Source organism: Drosophila innubila, chromosome X, assembly GCF_004354385.1.
Source record: "Drosophila innubila isolate TH190305 chromosome X, UK_Dinn_1.0, whole genome shotgun sequence".
Classification (NCBI taxonomy): Eukaryota; Metazoa; Arthropoda; class Insecta; order Diptera; family Drosophilidae; genus Drosophila; species Drosophila innubila.
The window spans coordinates 3,665,483-3,686,538 of record NC_047626.1 but is presented as its reverse complement, the minus strand read 5'-3'; the positions used below and the strand labels follow the sequence as shown (position 1 = coordinate 3,686,538).

Genomic DNA, 21,056 nt, shown 5'->3' with positions numbered 1-21,056 from the left:
GGTGGCAAGAAGAAGAAGAGCAAGATGGATTCTTCAGAATGTCAGGCAAATGAAGTTAAATCGGCCTCAGTTTCAGTATCAGTTGCTTCAGTGAAACGAGTGCCGCATGTGGTGTCGCGGCATGTGGCAAGTGGCATGTGGCAAGTAGCATGTGGCATATACACGTATACAGCCGGGACTGGCCAATGCTTTTGGCCCACGCTCTCCGCTCGCTGTTGGCCTTGTGCAACAGCCTCATTATAAATAGCGGCCCGACTGTTGCACGGCAGCGACGTCGACGTCGACGCCAACGCTGGCTACCTGTTGGAAATGCAAACACGACGGTCTACCCCTCTCCCTCTGCCCACTCCCTCTGCCCCATGCGGCAGCAACGCCAGCAGAGCTTGCAACACGCATGCGTTGGAAGCAACTCTACAATTTGCTGAACATGTCGTTGCTTGTCTTGTGTCGAGTCACATCTCTACAAACACGAAATGCGCCATTTTTGAATTTCAGTAGAAAACCGTTACAAAGATTTTTGGAATTCAAGACAAATAACAAAAACGTTCTCTCGACACATTTTTTATTTCGTATTTCCAAGTTTTATTAAAATGTAATCTTAATATAATAAATATCTTAAATTTTAGTTAAATCGTTGCATTTAATTCAAAACTTAGATCTAGAGGAAACAAAATTTTAAACCAAATTAATGAAATTCGAATGCAAAATGAACTCAGAGGTCAAACTATAACCAAAATGACTTTCCGTTTGAAAATCGGTTCAGTTTTGATAAAGTTATGAGTGTTCCAAGTTAGTCAGACCCTTGAACTAACAGCTTTGCAAGTCCAAATTTTTGTCGAATTTCTCATGATTTTTTACAAAAAAAAAAAGGTCTCAGAATCCAGTTTAAAGTGATGTTTTATACTAATTACGATATAAGGAGTTGATTAAAAGTAAAAACTTAAGATATAAAATTTCGAATTTTCGAAATTTCAAAGGGGGTACCCTTACCTCAAAATCAAGATTTTAAGAGAAAATTATTTTTTCTCGAAATTAATAAAAAATTTAATGCAGAATCAATAAAGAGTCTAAATTATGATCAAAAAGACATTCCGCTTGAAAATCGGTTTAGTTTTGCCAGAGTTATGGAAGTTTGAAGTTAGTCAGAGCTTTGACCTAGCAACTTTACAAGTCAAAATATTTCTTAATTTTGACATGATTTTTTACAGAAAAATTAAAGTTCTCAGAATCGAGCTTAAAGTGTTGTTTTATACAAATTACGATATAAAGAGTTGATTAAAAGTGAAAACTTGAGATTTAAAATTTTCATTTTTCAAAATATCAAAGGGGGGACCCTTAGCATCAAACCATGGCTATAATCGAAAATTATAAAATTTTCTAAGTACACAAAATTTGAATGCAAAATGAATTTAAAAGCCAAACCATAATCAAAATGCTATTCCACTTGAAAAACTGTTAAGTTTTGCCAAAGTTATGACAGTTCGAAGTTGGTCAAGCCTCTGATCTAGCAAGTTTACAAGTCAAAATGTTTCTTAATTTTGACATGGTTTTTTACAAAAAAATGAAAGGTCTCAGAATCAGTTTTAAAGTGTTAATTTATACTAATTATGATATAAGGAGTTGATTAAAAGTGAAAACATAAGATTTAAAATATTCCATTTTCAAAATTTCAAAGGGGGGACCCTTAGCATCGAACCCAGGATCTAGGGGGAAATAATTTTTTTTACAAAACTAATTAAATTTGAATGCAGAATGAATTTAGAAGACAATTTATGATCAAAATGATATTCCAATTGAAAATCGCTTACTTTTTGACAAAGTTATGCCAGTTTGAAGTTGGTCCTACTTTTGAATTAGCAACTTTACAATCCAAAATTGTTCTTAATTTTGACATGATTTTTTACAGTAAAATGAAAGGTCTCAGAATCAAGTTTAAAGAGTTGGTTTATACTAATTACGATATAAGGAGTTGATTAAAAGTGAAAATTTGAGATTTAAAATTTGAAATTTTTAAAAATTCAAAGGGGGGACCCTTGCCATTAAAGTTAATAAAAAGTTTTGGTTAACGGTTTCAGTAACGTTATCGTTTTTGTTATTTTCTGGATTATATAGTTTATTTTAAAAAATTTAACATAATAATCTTAATAAAAATATAACAATATTTTTATAACACAAACAACTAAAAAGTGTTGAAAAAAATTGTTTTTAAATTAAAAAAAAAAAAAAGATAAGGTGATATGGACATTTAAACTTTGAGTGCGAATGCAACCAGTAGGAAACACGCTATTGAAGCTGAGGTTAGAGCAGGAGCTGCATTATCAGTGGTGCTGGGAGCAGGAGTACCAGCTGAACCAGTGGAACCACCGCCCAACGTTGGCTGTAAATGATCCAAATTGTGGCTGGTGGGCAATTCGGTGAAATAATTGGCCCAAATGCCAAAGGTCAAGAGATCATTTTTGGGTTGTATGAGTTGCATATCGATGCGAGTATGCTTCAGCTCCTTGGCGGGTGGCGACTCCTCAAACTTGTACTGTGCCACATCCAGTGGCAGGAAGACACCATCCAAAGTGCTGGGCATGATGAGACGACGCGGCGCAGCGGGAAATACGCCGGAAATGTGAATTTTCTCGAAATACAATTTATTGGCCACATTCTGAGCGGCGGGAAAAATGCGTCCGCAGCTGAGTAAATGCTCTGTGGTGCAGGCAAAGATGGCGCAAATCGCCTGCTCACTGCGATCCACACGAATGAAGGTCGTCTCATTGCCCCGATAGACAGCCAAGCGATAACGATAGGCGGCATAATCGACCGAACTGCCGATGGGACGACGCAACACTTGAAAATCACAACAGAAATCATTGTGACACAGTTTTTGTGTGGCATTCAAAAAGTCCGCCTCGAGCAGTTGTGTCTGAAAAATGTCCACATTGTAATCCCGAAAGGTGGCAACTTCCGTGTACCGTTTGGTGACCAATTGTGCACTGAAAATGGGCACTACTTTTGTGGCTAGTTCAAAGGGTTTGCCGCTGTAACGGCTTTTCTTGGGCACACGTGCCGTCAAAAGCCGTGTGGTCGGTACCTCAAAGATGGCGGCCGTCAGGCGACCGTTACGTCCGGCATAGATGCCCGATCCGGTGGTACGGCCAGCGGGTTTACTGCCATCTGCTGCCAGCAAATTCACATCGTTGGCATAGGACCAACCTTCCTGCAATTGTACGGCGCTCAGAAACGGTAGCTCCGAGAACCAATATGTTGGATAGATAATATCCGTAATATTACGCTCCAGTATCAGTCGCATGGCCGGCTCATAGAACAGCATGTCGAAGCAAATGAAGTGGCCAAAGGTCACGCCAAAATCCGTCTCAAAGGTCGCCATATCCGGTTCACGGAGTACGGCATTTTTTTTGTACTCGCCGCGCCACAAATGCGTCTTGCGATAACGGGACACCACTTGTCCCCTTCGGTCCAGCACCACATTTGTATTGAAATAACGTACTCCATCCGCCGGACAAGGATTCCAAGTCTTTGAGCCATAGTCCTTGCCACAAAGCTCCTTCTCGAACACATTGAGGACCACGTAGATGCCTCGAGCTCTTACGGCACAGGATAATTCCACCAGGAACAATTCGTAGTCCGGCTCAAAACAGGGTGTCACATTCTGTGACGGATGTGGCACAAATGTGGCCATCTCTCTATTATTTAACACATACTCGGGGAATACCAGAATATCCAGATCGGCGGTAGCATTCGATTCGATGATTTTCATATACTCCATTGTTGCCTGCGAAACGCGATCCGATGGGTTTCCCGATTCTATAAGCTTGAACTCCACGACTCCGGCATTATAACTGGAATCCGTGCGCAGCGACAGCTGAAAAAATATACGTTTTAAATTATATTCAAGTCTTAAGTTTCGACAAAATGCGAATATTTTCGTAAGAATTTTCCAAACTTCCAAATAAAAAAAATTTAATTCGAAAATAGAAAGGCAAAATTAAAAATTTACGAGTATAAATTATGAAAAATATTTAGAATACCAAAATTTGGAAATTCAAATATATAAAAAATCAGAGTTAAAAAATTAGAAAACAATTTTTATTATAATTAGAATAATTTTATTTGACTTATGTGCTTTTGATTGACTAATACTTATATTTAAATGTCGACACTACTTGAAACTATTTTAAATAGCATACAAAAAAATTGTGTTTATTTGCTGATTCTTTTTTAAAAACAATTTTTTTGAAATTTTAGCAAAAATTTAAACTGTAAATGAAAAAAATTTCAGAAGACTGGGGAATTGAAAAGCTGATTTTATGAAATAATAAAACATTTTTGATTTATACTTTTGGTTTCCAGTTCAGTTTCCAAATTTCTGTTCTCGCAAAGTTTTAATAACAAAAAAAATTTCTGATATCGGCAATCCTAATATCCGCATTTTATTTTCGTAATTTAAAATTTCCTCTAACATTTTATATTTCTAATATGTATTTTCCAATTAAATGCATTGTTTTTATTAGTTGTGTTTTTCTAATTTTTGATTTTTTTTTTTTTTGTTAATTTAAATGTAATATTCTTAACATAATTTGTCGAAATTCTTCGAAAACAGCCAACGCAAAGATTAAATATCTAATTTTCTTAACTTACAATTATTTTACTTATTTAAAGCATTACCGGAGATTTCAAAGTAGAAAGTTTCTGACATTTAAAATTTGAATATTCTACAGTTTGGCAGCACTTCGCTTACCTGTTTGGTGCTAACCAACAGTGTGGCCAACAAAAGCAGCCGAAAAACTTTAAGGTTCATTTCGTGTCAATGCCCAAATTTTAACTGAAAACTCATGTCATCTTTATCGGCCACGAAGACTTCAATAAATGTGCAAAGATCAGAGAGATCAACAGTAAAACAAATGATTTTAATTGCAGCAAATTGTTTGTCATATATGTATTTGATATGCGTATACATCGTGTAAACTGTCGGTTGATAAGATTAAAAGTGTCTAACGGGTTTTTAATAACTTTTAAGCTAAATTGATGCAATGTCTATAAAATAATTTTGCTATCACAGTATCAAAATTTAAGCTGACTAAATAAAAAAAACTAGTCGTAAAGGCTATAGTCGAGATTCCGACCATAGAATACCCGTAACTTTTTTCAATAAAAGAACTTTATAGAAATTATTATTTTAAAAAAAAAGTACTGCATATGTTTGGGTGCTTGTATTGCATTTAATTATTAATAACTTTGACAAACTTTAAGGCGTCTTAAACGGCAAGGCTTTGCCAAGACATTTGAACAACGGTAAAATATATTCTACTTATATAAAGAATCCTCATACTGAACTATGAGGTTTGGTCTATTTTTTAATGTTCCATCCATGTGTTGTTAAGGTACATTTTATGCTGTACAGGTTCTACATAAAAAAAAAAAAAAAAAAAAAAAATAACTTTGATTAGCTATTAATGCCGTTCTTCTTGTCCGATCGTGCTGCAATAATAATAATTTATTGCTTCCATTTAAATTCGAATTCAAATATAAAAAACAACATTATTCATCTAATAAGACAAAGTCGTTAAATTTGAATTTGTATGAAGCATGAGAACTGGCAACGCAAAATGCGCTCATGGTATCAATTATGCGCACATGTTGGTATCGATACTAAGCAAGGCTGCCACACGTTTTCTGGGAACTAAGGCTGCCACATCGTTTAATTAAAGGCTGCCGCACGGTTCAAAATGCAAACGGCGCAATCTAAATTATTTTATTTTTAAGGGTATATTTTGGCAAGTTCAATTCAATAAACATTTAATTTGAATATAAATAAAATAAAGGTGATTTTTTTTAAGATTGCTGGGAGTTCGCTGTGCATCAGGGTTAAAAATTGCGTAGTTTAATATTATTTTATTCAATCCAAGAATTCAAAAATATTTATTTATTTATTAACGTCAACTAAGATCAGTCAAGAAAAAGTTAAATTATTCATAAAATAAAACAAAATTTAAATAAAAATTAAATTAACAATTAAATTATAAATAAGAAAAAACAAATTATTTATATGACTGAAAAAAGTAAAATTAAGTTAAGTCTGAATAATTAAAAAAATTAATTAATTAATCCAACAATAGTTGCAAGGATTGGGGAAAACCCAGAAAAAGCCCAATCAGATCAATTGCTACCAAAAAATCTGCAAAGTGTTCAAAATTTTAGCATTAAAAATATTGAATTTGCAAAATTGTATACTTTCTGGCAATTTATCAAAATATGAAAGCCGCAACCAAGTCAGGCAGCCCGTTTCTTTGTATCCGCATGTCTAATAAAACAAGTTGGCATCACTGTCGGTGGGTTGCTTGTGTGTGTGTGTGAGTCAGCTGTTCGGCAGCCAAAACAACAAATAATAGAATAAAACAGCAGCGTTATAATTACGCTCAGCTCACAAAGCACAACAACTAGAAAAAAAAACGAGCAACAATAACTTATTGCATACATGCGAAAGCTGTAACTACGATAACAACAAAATCGCTGTGACTTTTGCTTTAGAGCTGCCAAAGGTGTGCGAAAATTGAAGGTCAATTCACTTAAATGCTGTAACTGTGCGAAGGAGCGACAGAGAGAGCGAGAGAGGCATTTTAAAGCCAAAGCAACAACAACAATAATAATAATACAATAACAAAATACTCAGGTTTGTCTGAAATTGAAGCACGTGTGTGTGTGTGCATGTTTGATTTTTAATTGATAATTTATTCTGCTTAATAAGAAACGCATCATGACACAACAGTATTAATCACAAAATAAAACAAACAATGAGAACAAACAACTCGTTTGAAAAGACAGTGAGTCAAGAAAGTGTTTTGACAAGATCAAAAATTAAATTTTTTATTATTCCGTTAGTTAGTTTTAAAAATAGTTAAATTGATGAAAATTAATTTAGTTTTTTTAACTTTTTCTAAAAACCATGAATAATAAAATCAATATATATATAAGACTCTTTGTCCTGATTCATAAGAAATAAAAAAAAAAAAATACGTTAAAACCCAAAAGAACTGAAAAATTGTAACCCAATTTAGTAATCTATAGTTAATTCTAAGATGTTTTTACCAAGAAATAATAGGTTCTAAAATCAATTCCTAGTCCCCGCTTTTTAAGTTGAAAAATGTAATTTTTTTTGTTAATTTTCAGCATGTTATTAAAAGCATATCTTGTTAAAACATTTTTTTTTTTGTTAAAACACTTTTTTGACTAGCTGTATTTCGAATTTCAACACAAATTATTTAATACAGTGAGTTTATTACAAACACTTGTTAAGTGTCACACACACTCACTCACACACACACAAACATTGCTCTTATCAACGACGTGCGTAAAATTGCCTGTTGTCTCTGATAAGACTATTCCAAGCAGACTTCAATTTATCCCAACTAACTCTTAACTCTTTGTAGGTCTCGAGATGGCTTTAAATATGAAGGCTCTGCTGGCCATGATCTGTGTCTTTGTGGGATGCTGCAGCAATGTCGTCTTTTTGGAACTCATCATTAAGATTGATCCTGGTGCGGGAAATCTAATAACCTTTCTACAGTTCCTATTTATTGCGCTGGAGGGTCTGATCTTCACCTCGAAATTCTTCACGGTCAAGCCGAAGATTGCGATGAAGGATTATGTGATGCTTGTGGTGCTTTTCTTTGGCGCCAATGTGTGCAACAATTATGCCTTCAACTTCAACATTGCAATGCCGCTGCACATGATCTTTCGCAGTGGTTCCTTAATGGCCAACATGATCATGGGCATTATACTGCTCAAGAAACGCTACAATTTCCGGCAGTACAGCTCTGTGGCCATGATCACGGCGGGAATTATAGTCTGCACCTTGGTGTCCAGTGGCAATGTCAAGGATAACACACATCACTCACTCAAGGTGGACACCGTGTACTCGGACTTCTTCTGGTGGGGCGTTGGCATTGCTCTGCTCACAATTGCACTGCTCGTTACCGCCTACATGGGCATCTACCAGGAGGTGATCTACAAGCGCTATGGCAAGCATCCCAATGAGGCGCTCTTCTTCACACACATGTTGCCGCTGCCCGGATTCCTGGTGATGGCCAGCAACATTGCTCAGCACTGGAGCATTGCTGTCAGCTCCGAGGCGGTGTCTGTTCCCGTGCCTGGCCTGAACTGGTCCATCTCCTTTCCCTTGATACTCTTCTATCTGCTGTGCAATGTCATCACTCAATATGTGTGCATCAGTGCGGTTTATGTGCTGACTACGGAGTGTGCCTCCTTAACAGTTACCCTGGTGGTGACTCTACGCAAGTTCGTCTCGCTGCTCTTCTCCATCATCTACTTCCGGAATCCGTTCACTCTCAGCCACTGGCTGGGCACCGTTCTCGTCTTCTTTGGCACCATACTGTTTGCCAATGTGATTAATCAGGTGAAGGATGCTTATCAGGCGCGAGCTCAACGGCAATTGGCGAGCGATAAGGAGAAGACAAAGCTTAAGACTGGCTAAGCGGAAGAGAGGCTACATTCTTCAAGCTATTAGAGGCCAATTCATATTTTGCCATTGCTGTGTCTCTTAATTCAGTTTCCTTCATTTTTTTCTATTTTTGTACATGTTTGTAAATATGATTAGTTAGGTCAACTTTCTGTATTTCTCTATATAGCACAGCCTCTATTTCTATCCATACACTTGACACTGCTTAATGTATTTCTGTACTCTTTTTGTATCCCTTACTTCCCACACCCTGTACCTTAAAATTGCTGATTTTTACCCTTTTTATACTAATGTACGAGTATTCTTAGCAAATTTTTTCTAAAAAATAAATCACTGACAAAGCCGATAATTCTCTTGTTTCTCTCTCTTTTTCTCTAACACCATCTAACATTTTTTACATTTCATGTCTAAATACGTTTTGTAATTAATCGTGGAATATTTGTGTAAAAACCAGGAAATATAGTCATTAAAAGCTATTTTATATTATAAATATTTTATAGTAATGAATATATGATGATTTTTTAAGAATTTTCATCAATTATATTGATATTGATTTTCTGCAATTTAAAAAAAATTCCACTATTATTATAATATTTGAGCGAAATCTCAATTAATTAATATTTATGATTTATAGGGGCGGATTATCAACGTCTAGTCAAGGGGTTTGATAACTATATCAGAGATATTTTGACTTTAAATGTATAGAGTCTATACTATAGACATTAAAGTCAAATTTAAAAATATCTCTTTGATACAATTTAAAAACACAATTAAAAACCTTACTTTCAAATTGTTGCAATTCCTTAAAAAAGGATCCCAACCCAAGAAAAAAAAGGTTTATGAACTATTCCTCAAGTCTCTTTTTTATTCATTCCCAATGAATCAAGTGAAAAAAGTCTATAATATTTATAATATTATTTTTTATTATGAATAATTTTCAATTTTTGTTGCCTTTTTTTTTTTTTTTTTTTTTGGGTTTCTCTTTCAAGGACATGATAAGATAAAAAATAAATTTTATTTTGAAAAAAAAAAATACAAATTAAATCGACATGTGATTTTTATTTTTTATTTCGCTCAAATGTAATGATTATAGTCAGATTTTTATAAAATTACTCAAAATTATTCATTAACATTAATGAAAATCCATAAAAATCAATCAATTTTAAATCATTGTGAATATGCAAAGATGTCTTTAAAAGGATAATAGTTCTTACAATTTTTTTTATGTTTATTCATTGTCTTTGATTTTTTCATTAAAAAATATAAAAATAATCAACATTACGATCCCTGGTAAAAACGTAGTAGAATGGTCATAAACAATAACAATCGATGTAAACATAGTATTCTCAATCTTTCTCATATTCTCTCTCTTTCTTTTAGACTGTACAGAATTCCCTCCCACTCTTTCTCTATCATTCTCTCTCACTTTATGTATTTACCTTTCATTCTTAAAAATTATTCGCTTTTACTTTTCCCCTTACTCTATCTGTTCTCTCTCTCTCTCGTTACCTAAAATTCCCTCTCTCTCAACCCATCATTCCCTCTTTCTCTGTCTCTTTAACTTTCTCATTTTTTGTATTTTCATTTCTCATTAAGTCTTATCTAATTTAATTCTAAGCTCATCCCTCCACTATCTTTTTTCCGTCCTCCTAGAGCATTCCCACTTTTAAAATCGCCCGAATTTCCAGTCCCAATCATGCTGTCCCTTTCTATCTGATGTCTCGATTTTTTATTGTCTTTTTTCGGCCAGCTGTTGAAACATAAACATAGAAATATCAACAAGTGAGCGTACTTTAGTCACATGCTCAACTAGCTTGTACCCTGTAATAAATTTTAAAGCAATATTTTTAAACAACTTTATAACATTTTGAGGTTAGTTAAACTATAAGCTAAAAAACACGCTTCACAAATTTTTAAACAAGCAGTGACAAATGTTTGCTGTAAATTATTCAGTTAAAATGTAACATAACCTCAATTAAAGTACAAATTGACAAAACTTTGCTATAAATGGTTAATTTAAAATGTAACATAACCTCAATTAAAGTTAAAAAAACTGTGAAATAAAAAGAATAAACCTATCAAATAAATATTGAATGCAAAAGTAATATTTTTATATGTATAAATGCCCTGCAGCATTTTTGAATGGTTGACAGGGTATTAAATTGTCTATCAATCTGCAAACGTCATACGATTTTCCAAATATAATTTAGAATAGACACATGTCTAATATGTTTACTCAACACAGTTAATTCAACCCCAAGTCGTTCCCTCTTTTTTTTTTTTTTGGGCTTCGAGCTTTACAGGTGTTATAATATCTATTAAAATACGCGTTACCAAATTTTTACTCGTCGCCTACTGAAATTACAATTTTCTTAGTAGGTAACATTTTTTTTCTAGTGTTTTTTAAATTGTTTAGAAAAAGTGTGGAGAAAGTTAATAAATATATTTATATTGAAAATATATTTTCATTACAAAAATATTCCTCATAGGTTATGTAACAATTCTTTTGTAGAAAGTTAAGTTGAGTTCTCACCCTTAACCTTCTACTTCTTCCTTTTTTTACTGGAGTCTTCGACCTTTGATAACCTTATCACAAATTGCAATTAGGCTACGTACCTTAAAACTCAATTTCTATTGATATAACGAATTGCACTCAAACATAATGACTTTCTATTTTTTCCATTTCTTGTGCGTGTTCTTTTCCTTAAAAAGAGGGGGATAAGAAGACTTTTGTAAAGGTTATAATATACTTTTTTTTTTTTAAATATATTTGTTCATATTAAAACAAACCAAAGCGCTGGAAAAAGCTAGATTTTAATTTTAAGAATTAAATAAATCAATAGAAACATTTTTTTTTTTAAGTTTGAAGAATGAATTTCCCTAGAATGGTCCTATAGTTTAAGATACGTGTAGATTTTCAATTAGTCTTTTAATCAACCAAAACATTTCTAAATTTATTTTTCAAAAAGAATTATAATCATTTAACACATGCTCCACTAAAAAAAAAGTCAAACAAAAGACTAGACACGTTTAAAAGACACTACCAACAGCTGTTTCAACAACGAACCTGCCCAAGTTCCCTATCTACAAGTCGTTTCTGCCCCCACAATTATTTGGTCTGTCATTTACGTTCCACTCGCATTTCAACGAGGATCGTCGTTAGACGAACACCGTACCGTCTTGTCAAGTAAATAAAAATCTAAACGAAGTGTTCTTTAATAAATAATACGAAGTTGAATTTTTTTTTGGTTATCTCTATTGTCAATTCAGTTGTCAATTCGCAATATCGTTAGATCTTGACAGAGTTTTGATAACTTTACCGCAGCGGTTGATTTTTTTTTTCAGTATTTGTGCTGTGTTCTGTTAATTTTTGTTTTATTGTTTTTTGGAAACTAAGTTAAGAAGTATGTGAAAGTAAACATAAATGTTTTCTGAAACTGCTTATTTTGTTCAGTGAATTGAAATGGTTCTATTTCGGCTTGTCATTTCGACTCCGGTATTAAGAACGGTACAAAAACCATGTTGGAAAATTTGAAAAATGTTTTTGTGGTGTTTTATATTAATTATGATATATGAAGTTTAATAGAGGTTGAGCTTTGAAAAATAAAATTTTTAATAACGCAAGGTGGTGCATAAATTCAAATGCAGAATAAATTTGGAGCCCAAACCATGATCAAAATGGTATTCCTTTTGAAAATCGGTTCAGTTTTGCCAAAGTTATGACAGTTCGAAGTTGCTCAAGCCACTTTACAAGTCAAAATATTTCTGAATTTTGACATGATTTTTTACAGAAAAATGAAAGGTCTCAAAAACAAATTTAAACTGTTGTTTTATACTAATTATGATATAAGGAGTTGATTAAAAGTGAAAACTTAAGATTTTATATTTTGAATTTTCGAAATTTCAAAGGGGGGACCCTTACCTCAAAATCAAGATTTTAAGTGAAAGTTTTTTTTTCTCGAAATGAATTAAATTTTAAATGCAGAATCAATTAAGAGTCCAAATCATGATCGAAAAGACTTTCCGCTTGAAAATCGGTTGAGTTTTGCCAGAGTTATGGAAGTTTGAAGTTAGTCAGACCTCTGACATAGCAACTTTACAAGCCAAAATATTTCTTAATTTTGACATGAATCAAGTTTAAAGTGTTGTCTAATACTAATTACGATATAAGAAGTTGACTAAAAGTGAAAACTTGAGATAAAAAAATTTCAATTTTTAAAATTCCAAAGGGGGACCCTTAGCACTATAATCGAAACCAAGATATGTTTCGGTTACGGGTCCGGTACTGTTACTAGTTTCGATTAATTCCCTGCAAAATTTCATTTCTAGCTCAACTATATTATTTCTAGACTTGCGCAAATAAAGTTTATGAGAGAAAAAAAATTAATCAAGCGAACAAACCTCCGAGTGGTATCTTCAGTTGGTACGTGACCCGATACGTAAAGCCCATCTGACTGCGCTGCAGACGTATGCGTTTCTTCCAAACATTTCTAGATTGTTTGTCACACGTTGTGCCAAGCTAGAACTCAGGTTTAAATCTTCCCATGGATAAGTCGTTAAAGAGAATCATTCTGTGGGAATACCACAGAGTACATAGACGTTCGGGAAATTCTACAGAATTACGAGTGTATTACAAAAAGATTTTGAGTTATATAGTGAGTTTAAGCAAAACTTTACTAATATTTTCAATATTAAAATATAATTGATAAGACTTTAGAGTTTTTTCAATGTGTTTTTTTATAAAGTGCAAAAAATACAAAAATTCTAAACTTTTCTTTTCAAAATATATAAAATTTGCGGTTTTGTGGATGTGTTAACTAAAAAAGTATGAAAAATATATAAATATATTTCATAAACCGTTCATTTTTCGAATACATATTCATATTCCATTAAATTTCGAGTCTTTTTTCTCTCATTTTTAAATTTATATTGATTTAAAATAAAGTATAAATTATCTACTCCAGAAAAATTCATAGTTTGTTAATATTTACCAGTTTCTTCAAAATACACTCAAAATTTTATACAATTTTGAGGTTATGTGCGTCAGTTTTTCTCTCATTTTAAAGGTTATGTTAAGTGTAATTAATTTCAATAAATTTGCTGAATTAATTTATAAACTGTAACTGTTCTTAAAGAGTTAAACCAGTTACTGCATATTACGTGGAGTTTTATTGTTCGGTCTATATTCCCGAAGCTCAGATAAGAGCAAACACATAACTCACGACTGTCGGTGAGGCAATTAATTTAATAAGTTTCTCTGCAAGGTTCTTTTAATCTTTAGAGACCCCCAAAAATAGATACTTGTAGTTGATGTTTTCGTCTGTTTTGTTGTACAATTGCCAACTCTAATCATATCACATCATTATCAGTCGCAATAGACAATTATAATAACTTCCATATACCCTGTATTGATAAAGTGGGTGAAATAAAATAGTCTGAGATATCTTTAATAGTTTTATAAGCTATTTTCTTTAATTTATTTATTTTTTCGTTACTTTAAAAATCGCTTTATAATGATGTCCTTTATTTTACGGTCTTGGTTATTGGTTTAAGTTTATATAAACTTGTTCTCTTTGATTTCTAATAATTTCAGCTGAATCGCTTGAGAAATATATAAGTTGTGACTGCTTACAGAGTAGTTTGTAAGTCGAGCATACTTTACGTGTTCCCAAAATTTATTTTGTTGTTCTTTCTTCATATTTTGATAATCTTCAGTCGGTATCCATTGCTTCATATTGAAGGTACTCCGAAAACAATTACATTTTTCAACAAATAAACATTTTATAAACTTACAAAAATTTAATCAAAAAACTTTTTTCAGTAATCAAAATATTTCTATTGGTTTTTGCTTGGTTTCTTGGAACTGTGATATTAAAAAAAAGATAGTAAATTAATAAATGTCGAACCAAAAGTTATCTTAAAGACGAGAAGTTTTATTTCCTATGATAGCGTTAGGAATTGAGGAACTTGTTTAAAAGTTTGAAGAAAAAAGATAATCAAGTGTAGTTTTAAAGTTCTTCTGTGTATTACTGATTTCGCTTTTCTTTGGTGCAGGCTGAGAAACCTGAGACTTCAACATGGCATTCAATCTAAAGGCTTGCCTGGCCATGATCTGTGTCTTTTTGGGATGCTGCAGCAATGTCGTCTTTTTGGAACTCATCATTAAGATTGATCCCGGTGCGGGAAATCTAATAACCTTTCTACAGTTCCTATTTATTGCGCTGGAGGGTCTGATCTTCACCTCGAAATTCTTCACGGTCAAGCCGAAGATTGCGATGAAGGATTATGTGATGCTTGTGGTGCTTTTCTTTGGCGCCAATGTGTGCAACAATTATGCCTTCAACTTTAATATTCCCATGCCGCTGCACATGATCTTTCGCAGTGGTTCCTTAATGGCCAACATGATCATGGGCATTATACTGCTCAAGAAACGCTACAATCTGCGGCAGTATAGTTCGGTGGGCATGATCACAGCTGGCATAATACTCTGCACTCTGATGTCCAGTGGCGATGTCAAGGACAACACACATCACTCACTCAAGGTGGAGACTTCCTTCTCGGATTCCTTCTGGTGGTGTGTGGGCATTGCTCTGCTGGCGATTGCGCTGCTTGTTACCGCCTACATGGGCATCTACCAGGAGGTGATCTTCAAGCGACACGGCAAGCATCCCAATGAGGCGCTCTTCTACACTCACATGTTGCCGCTGCCCGGATTCCTGGTGATGGCCAGCAACATTGCTCAGCACTGGAGCATTGCTGTCGCCTCGGAGAGTGTTTCCTTGCCTGTGCCTGGCCTGAATTGGTCCCTCTCCTTTCCGCTGATGTTCTTCTATCTGCTGTGCAATGTCATCACTCAATATGTGTGCATCAGTTCCGTCTATGTGCTGACTACGGAGTGTGCCTCGCTGACAGTTACCCTGGTGGTGACTCTGCGCAAGTTCGTCTCGCTGCTCTTCTCCATCATCTACTTCCGGAATCCGTTCACTCTCAGCCACTGGCTGGGCACCGTTCTCGTCTTCTTTGGCACCATACTCTTCGCGGATGTGCTGAATCAGCTGTTGGATGTCTACAGAATACGCTGCCAAAGACGCTTTGATACCGCTCCGACAAGCGCTGAATACAGTCGATTATAGTTATACAAATTAGTTAATTAAATCTATATTTATATACAACTCAAGCATCATTAAAGCATAAGACATAAACCAAGTGAATTTTCGAATGGAACTCACTCCACAAAGAGTTGGAGTTGAAGTACAGTGGGCATGTATTTGTATTTGGGTAATGTATACAATAATATGAGTTAATACTTATGAAAATCGGAAAAAATCATTGTTGTTATCAGTTCACACACACATAATTAATTGTAGAAATCGAAATGCGTTTTGATGGGAAAAATTAAAACGGAACGTCACAAAAAAAATTAGGTTATAAGAGGAATAATAATATTAATAATATTATATAAAAAAATACGCGATTCGTATATGGACAGTTGCCGGCAGCTGGAAGTGGGAAAATAGCGCAACCGGTTGCCGGAATTATCAGCAATTATAAAAAGTGTTTAGCTGCCTTTCTCATTGCTCATTGCTCATCCTTGTCCTTGGCACCGTGCTTGAGAATGCGTGTGAATTCCAGATAATCAAATAGACCGTTCTTGATGGGCGCCTCACGGTACATCTCATCCACCTAAAAAAATCAAGTAAATTCAGTAATCAATCAGTCAGTCAATCAAAAGCATCAGTTAAATTGGTACCTCATACAAATTTCGAATTATTTTCAAAGAATTACAAAAACAAAGTAGCAAAAAATAAGAATAACATTAAAACTAAAAGTAACTATAAAAAGAATGAACTTAATGTGAATAGTTCAATTAAAAATTGAAAAGTTAAACAAAAAACTAAATTTCAGAGCGAAAAAAAGATCAGGCAATTGAAATAAGAAAAACTTTCGGTCTAGAAAATTTTTGAAATATCTACTTTATCAAACTTAGCAAAAAATAGCTTTGATTTTTCTGCCTTCGATTATAATTTCTTGCAAAAAGTATTTTGACAACCGTCGTATGTCGCGATTCTTATTAAAATATTTTTAATTTTGTTTATTTTCAATAGACAATTTTTTATTTCCCAATTGTTGCCAACTGCTTTTTTCTGATCTAAATTTCCGTTTACAATACATCCTAATTTTTATTTATATATTTCATGTCCTAATTTTTGTCTGCCCAATTTTATGTTCCTCTTTTAAAATTTATAATAGCACTGTTCTTGATTATGAAAACCTCATCTTAATTCCCTTTTTTTTTTTTTCTTTTTCTATCATTTTTGCATTCCCAATTTTTTTTTGAGTTCTCATATATTTTTAATAATATAAATTTCTTAACAATATTCTTAATTTGTATTTCTTCCTTTTTCATTGTTACAATTTCTAATTTTTTTTCCTCACATATTATTCTTAAAGTCAAAATTTCCTAATCAGGAAGTTTCAGAAATGTAAATCCAGCAGCACAAAAAATGTGTAGGATTTTGTTTGGTTTACATTTGTGGAACATCCTTTAATATTCCCTATTTGTATATTATCTTTCCTAAATTTAACTATTTTTTAAAATTTAAATTTCTTCATAACAATATTCCTAATTTATATTTCCAAATCAAGTGTTTCTAAAGTTATTTCTTCCAAATTTTGTGGAAATTCGTATAGAGGTAATCTTTTAAAATTTAAATGATACCTCAAACGAATTCCGAATTTTTTTCCTAAAGTTTGAATTCCCATATTTTCCTTGTTATTTTTATTCTTATTTTTGACTTTTCCTAATTGTTGTCGTTCTAATTTGTTATTCCCTAAGACAGTTTTTTTTTATTTTGGTTTCCTAATTTTGAATTCCTATTTTTGTTTTCATAATTTTTTCCTACGAATTTTCGTATTCTGAGTAATAATTTTCGACATTCGTATAGGAAATCCTTTAGAATAGCTTACATCTTCATCTGTGAACCGATCTCCCATTGTGGTGAGTAGCTCCCGGAGTCTATCCTCGGGCAGTACGCCCATATTCTCCTCATCGAAACATCCAAAGGCATTCTTGATGACATCCTCGGGATCGGTGCCCTGGAGACGCTCACCGAAGAGCGTTAGGAACATGGTGAAATTAATTGGTCCCGGCGCCTCATTCATCATGCCATCCAGATAATCATCAGTGGGATTTTTACCCAACGAGGCGAGCATATCATGCAGATCCTCCTTCTCAACGAAACCATCACGATTCTGATCGATCATGTTGAAAGCCTCCTTAAACTCGGCGATCTGCGCCTGATCGAACATCGCGAACACATTGGAGGTGGCACGTTGGGCGCGTTTCTTGGTTGTGGCACGACGACCGGCGGTTTTGCGTGAAGACATCTTTAAGATACTTTTGTGTGTGTATGTGTGTGTGTGCGTGAATAGTGATGTTGATGTGTGGTTCGCTACTGTACAAAAACAAACATTATTTATTAGTTGCAAGCAATATTAAAGATATCCCTGCCTCTCTCCCTCTCCCAGTCTGTGTGCATGTCTGTGTCTATATATAGACATAGCATTGCTGCAGCGGCAAGTTCAGCCAAAGCTTCAGATAAACTGTGTCAACATAACACACACACACACACACACGCACACACGCACAACAAGCAGTGTTAACAACTTAGCTACTTTACCGCTAGATCTGTTGCCAATTGTTACATATTTAAATTAGAGTTTAATCCAGAAAAATAGCCAGATTTAAACAAAAAGTATTAAAGGGAAAATAAAATTAAAAAAAAAAAAGACTAGAAATACTAAACAAAAAACTAATCCAAATCATTTTTTCAATTATTTAAATTTGGGTTTAATAAAAAAAATAGCCAGATTTAAAACAATTGAAGTTGAGAAAAATAGATTTTAAAAAATAGAAGAAATACCAAAAAAAAAAAAATAAATAAATAAATAAATGGCTAAATATAAACGCATTTAAATCACATAGAAATATTTACGAATTTATTGTTTTTATACTTAAAAACTATTTTAAGCCCCTAAAAAAAGTCAACAGTGATCGCGAAACAAATTGTCAAATGCTGGCTGGCGGAAATTCTAGAATTTTTTTTTATTTCAAAAGTCTTAAAGACATAATAAAAAATGCACTAATTGCTTTTTGTTTATCGAAATCATACCTTTATTTTGAAACCAAAATATACAATAAACGTTTAACCGTTAAGAAACCAATATACAGAGATTTTGCGTCACCGATAGCCGCGAAATTAAAATACAAACATAACTAAAACCGTATTTCAAACCGAATATCGGTTTAATATCTTAGTTTTTAGCTTTTAAAGTCCCTGTATTTTTGGTGTTCATACAGACTGACAGACTTATAAAACTAAATGGACCCTATTTTTATTACTCATCTTGAATATATATTTATACCTTACAGGATCCAAGTTGTTTTCTTAAGCCTGTTCCTAAATATTTGGCTATTTTTAAAAGTTGCCGGCTACAAAATCAAGCTAAAAACTTTGATAGCTTTTTAATCTGGCTTTCTTGTGGACTACCTAGCTTTTACTAGCTAATTTAGGCCTCTAAGAGTTGGCAACACTGATGAACATGTGTGAGTCACGCAAAAATGACAACGTCAACGACAGTCGCCGTATGACTCCATATATATATAAAGATGTTTTTGTGTTTCGGTGTCTCCAAAATTTAGCTCAACAAAAAAAAACACTCATACTCACACACACTCACATGCAGCGTATAGCTTAATTGAAAGCCCATAAAAGGAATGAAAACAGCAGTCAAAGCTTGACTTTAGTTGTGTTTGTGTGTGTGTGTGTGAGACAGCTGCAGGCCATCTCTTTTCCATATAACCATTAACCGCGCCCCATTTCTCATTTCTCAGCCCCCAAATGTGCTGCTATCATGAATTCCACGTAAAAGCAGAACGCACACAAATAACTTAAACTGTTGTTGTTTTTTGTTTCGTTTCTTTTATAGGGCTGCGACGCTGACTCACACATGCACACATATGCGCTGGCAGAGAGAGAGTGAGAGAGCGAGTTGCAGATCGCATTCAATTGCTAATCTTTTAACTGTCTGTGTTTCTTATTGTTTTTTAATTTATTATGTTTAACTTACACTTTTTGCAGCTGAAGCGGACGTTTCGTTTTTTTAATGCTTGTTAATTGAACTGTTGCTGCCGCTGAATATTTTTGTTGTGTTGAACGTTGTTTGCACAGATGACAAATGCTGTGTATATCGATATGGGCGATAACTTATATATCAAAACGTGCGATGAATTCAACTATCGTTTGCAAGCGCGCAGCAACTCTATCCAGAGTTGCTTAACAAACGATAACAGCTGTAATATTAATTTATTCAAAATTAAACAACAATATCACATGCATAACAGTTTAATTATTTATTGATACTAAAAATTAATATAATGTGTAATTATTTATCCACTATGCCCTGTCGTTACAGCATAATTTATTTATTTCACCTACTTGGCGCCAAGCTATCGCTGGTAATCAAGATTATTCTTATCGATAGATCAGATTTAATTCAGGCAAAACTTTAATACTATTTTCTTGTTATAAAAAAAAATTTGCTTAAGTAGTTGCTAACATTTTAACTAAGGTTTGAAACTCGTAAGCCCGTAATTTTTAAGTAAAAAAAATCAAGCCAGATAGGAAAGTTTAACGGGATGGCAGCTCTCGGCTTAAGTACCTTTTTTTTCGAAAATGTACTTATTATTTAGGTAAAAAAAAATCCAACCAGATCGGAAATTTTTACGGGATGGCAGCCCTTGGCCGTGAGTTGTTGTTGGTTGGCAGTTCTGCGTGCAATTTAGTCGGCGACAGTGGCTGAAATTAAATACACACGGCAACGGGAAACGAACGCAAGAAGGGCCAAAATAAACAGCCAGAAAGAAACAGCAAAAGCAACAGGAATAGGAATAAGAATAGTCCACTTAAACGGATTTATTAAATGCCTGTGCATATTGCATATTTATTTATAAACGTGTCTCGTTCGTGTTCTGCAATTTATCGAGCGCAGCAGCAGCGTCGCGACGTCGCTGCTTGCATCTCTCATTTTGACAGCAGTTGTTGTTTTGGTGTTTTGTTGTTGTTTTTGGGTGCTAAATATTTTGTGTGTGTCTAATAGATATTTCGAATTCTATACAGAAATTGACGTACGTCGTTTATCTCTGTGTATCTGCGTGTGTGTGTGTGTATAAAAGAAAAAGGTGCTACAAAAAAAGGCAGCCACAAAGCAGCGACTGAGACAGCGGCAGAGGCAGCAAATTCGTATGCAAGAATTGTCGCTGTCATTATAAAGTCAACGTCGACGTCGACGTTGCCGCGCTGCGTCCGGTTTAAATTCAATCAAGCGGCAAAAAGAAGAATTAAAAGCACAAAACAAACTAAAAAACATTGCCAACGTCGCATTGTTATTGTTGCTGTCGCTGCTGCTGCCTGCGTTGGCTGCGCTGCTTGGCCCGCATTCGCGTCGTGTGCGTGTGTGTGAAAGAGACAGCATCACATGCTGTCCCTAGCCGGACCAACAACAATAACAA

At 34.0% G+C, this 21,056-nt stretch overlaps 4 protein-coding genes across 4 annotated transcripts; 2 read left to right on the top strand and 2 right to left on the bottom strand.

Annotated features, from left to right (window-relative positions):
* Window positions 1–2,178: 2,178 nt before the first annotated feature.
* LOC117793954 (vanin-like protein 2) lies at window positions 2,179–4,828 on the bottom strand. The gene is made up of 2 exons (XM_034634416.1): window positions 4,748–4,828; window positions 2,179–3,871 (listed from the first exon to the last, which is right to left on the bottom strand). The coding sequence occupies exons 1-2, from the start codon at window positions 4,805–4,807 to the stop codon at window positions 2,246–2,248; spliced, it is 1,686 nt and encodes a 561-aa protein (XP_034490307.1). The 5' UTR covers window positions 4,808–4,828; the 3' UTR covers window positions 2,179–2,245.
* A 1,512-nt stretch (window positions 4,829–6,340) lies between these two features.
* Window positions 6,341–8,834, top strand: LOC117793956 (UDP-xylose and UDP-N-acetylglucosamine transporter-like). The gene is made up of 2 exons (XM_034634421.1): window positions 6,341–6,679; window positions 7,437–8,834. The coding sequence occupies exon 2, from the start codon at window positions 7,445–7,447 to the stop codon at window positions 8,498–8,500; it is 1,056 nt and encodes a 351-aa protein (XP_034490312.1). The 5' UTR covers window positions 6,341–6,679; window positions 7,437–7,444; the 3' UTR covers window positions 8,501–8,834.
* A 2,803-nt stretch (window positions 8,835–11,637) lies between these two features.
* On the top strand, window positions 11,638–15,845 carry LOC117793957 (UDP-xylose and UDP-N-acetylglucosamine transporter-like). Its single transcript, XM_034634422.1, has 2 exons — window positions 11,638–11,672; window positions 14,540–15,845. The coding sequence occupies exon 2, from the start codon at window positions 14,563–14,565 to the stop codon at window positions 15,616–15,618; it is 1,056 nt and encodes a 351-aa protein (XP_034490313.1). The 5' UTR covers window positions 11,638–11,672; window positions 14,540–14,562; the 3' UTR covers window positions 15,619–15,845.
* On the bottom strand, window positions 15,732–19,747 carry LOC117793958 (myosin regulatory light chain sqh). The gene is made up of 3 exons (XM_034634423.1): window positions 19,616–19,747; window positions 17,453–17,940; window positions 15,732–16,168 (listed from the first exon to the last, which is right to left on the bottom strand). The coding sequence occupies exons 2-3, from the start codon at window positions 17,870–17,872 to the stop codon at window positions 16,064–16,066; spliced, it is 525 nt and encodes a 174-aa protein (XP_034490314.1). The 5' UTR covers window positions 17,873–17,940; window positions 19,616–19,747; the 3' UTR covers window positions 15,732–16,063.
* Between the last annotated feature and the right edge of the window lie 1,309 nt (window positions 19,748–21,056).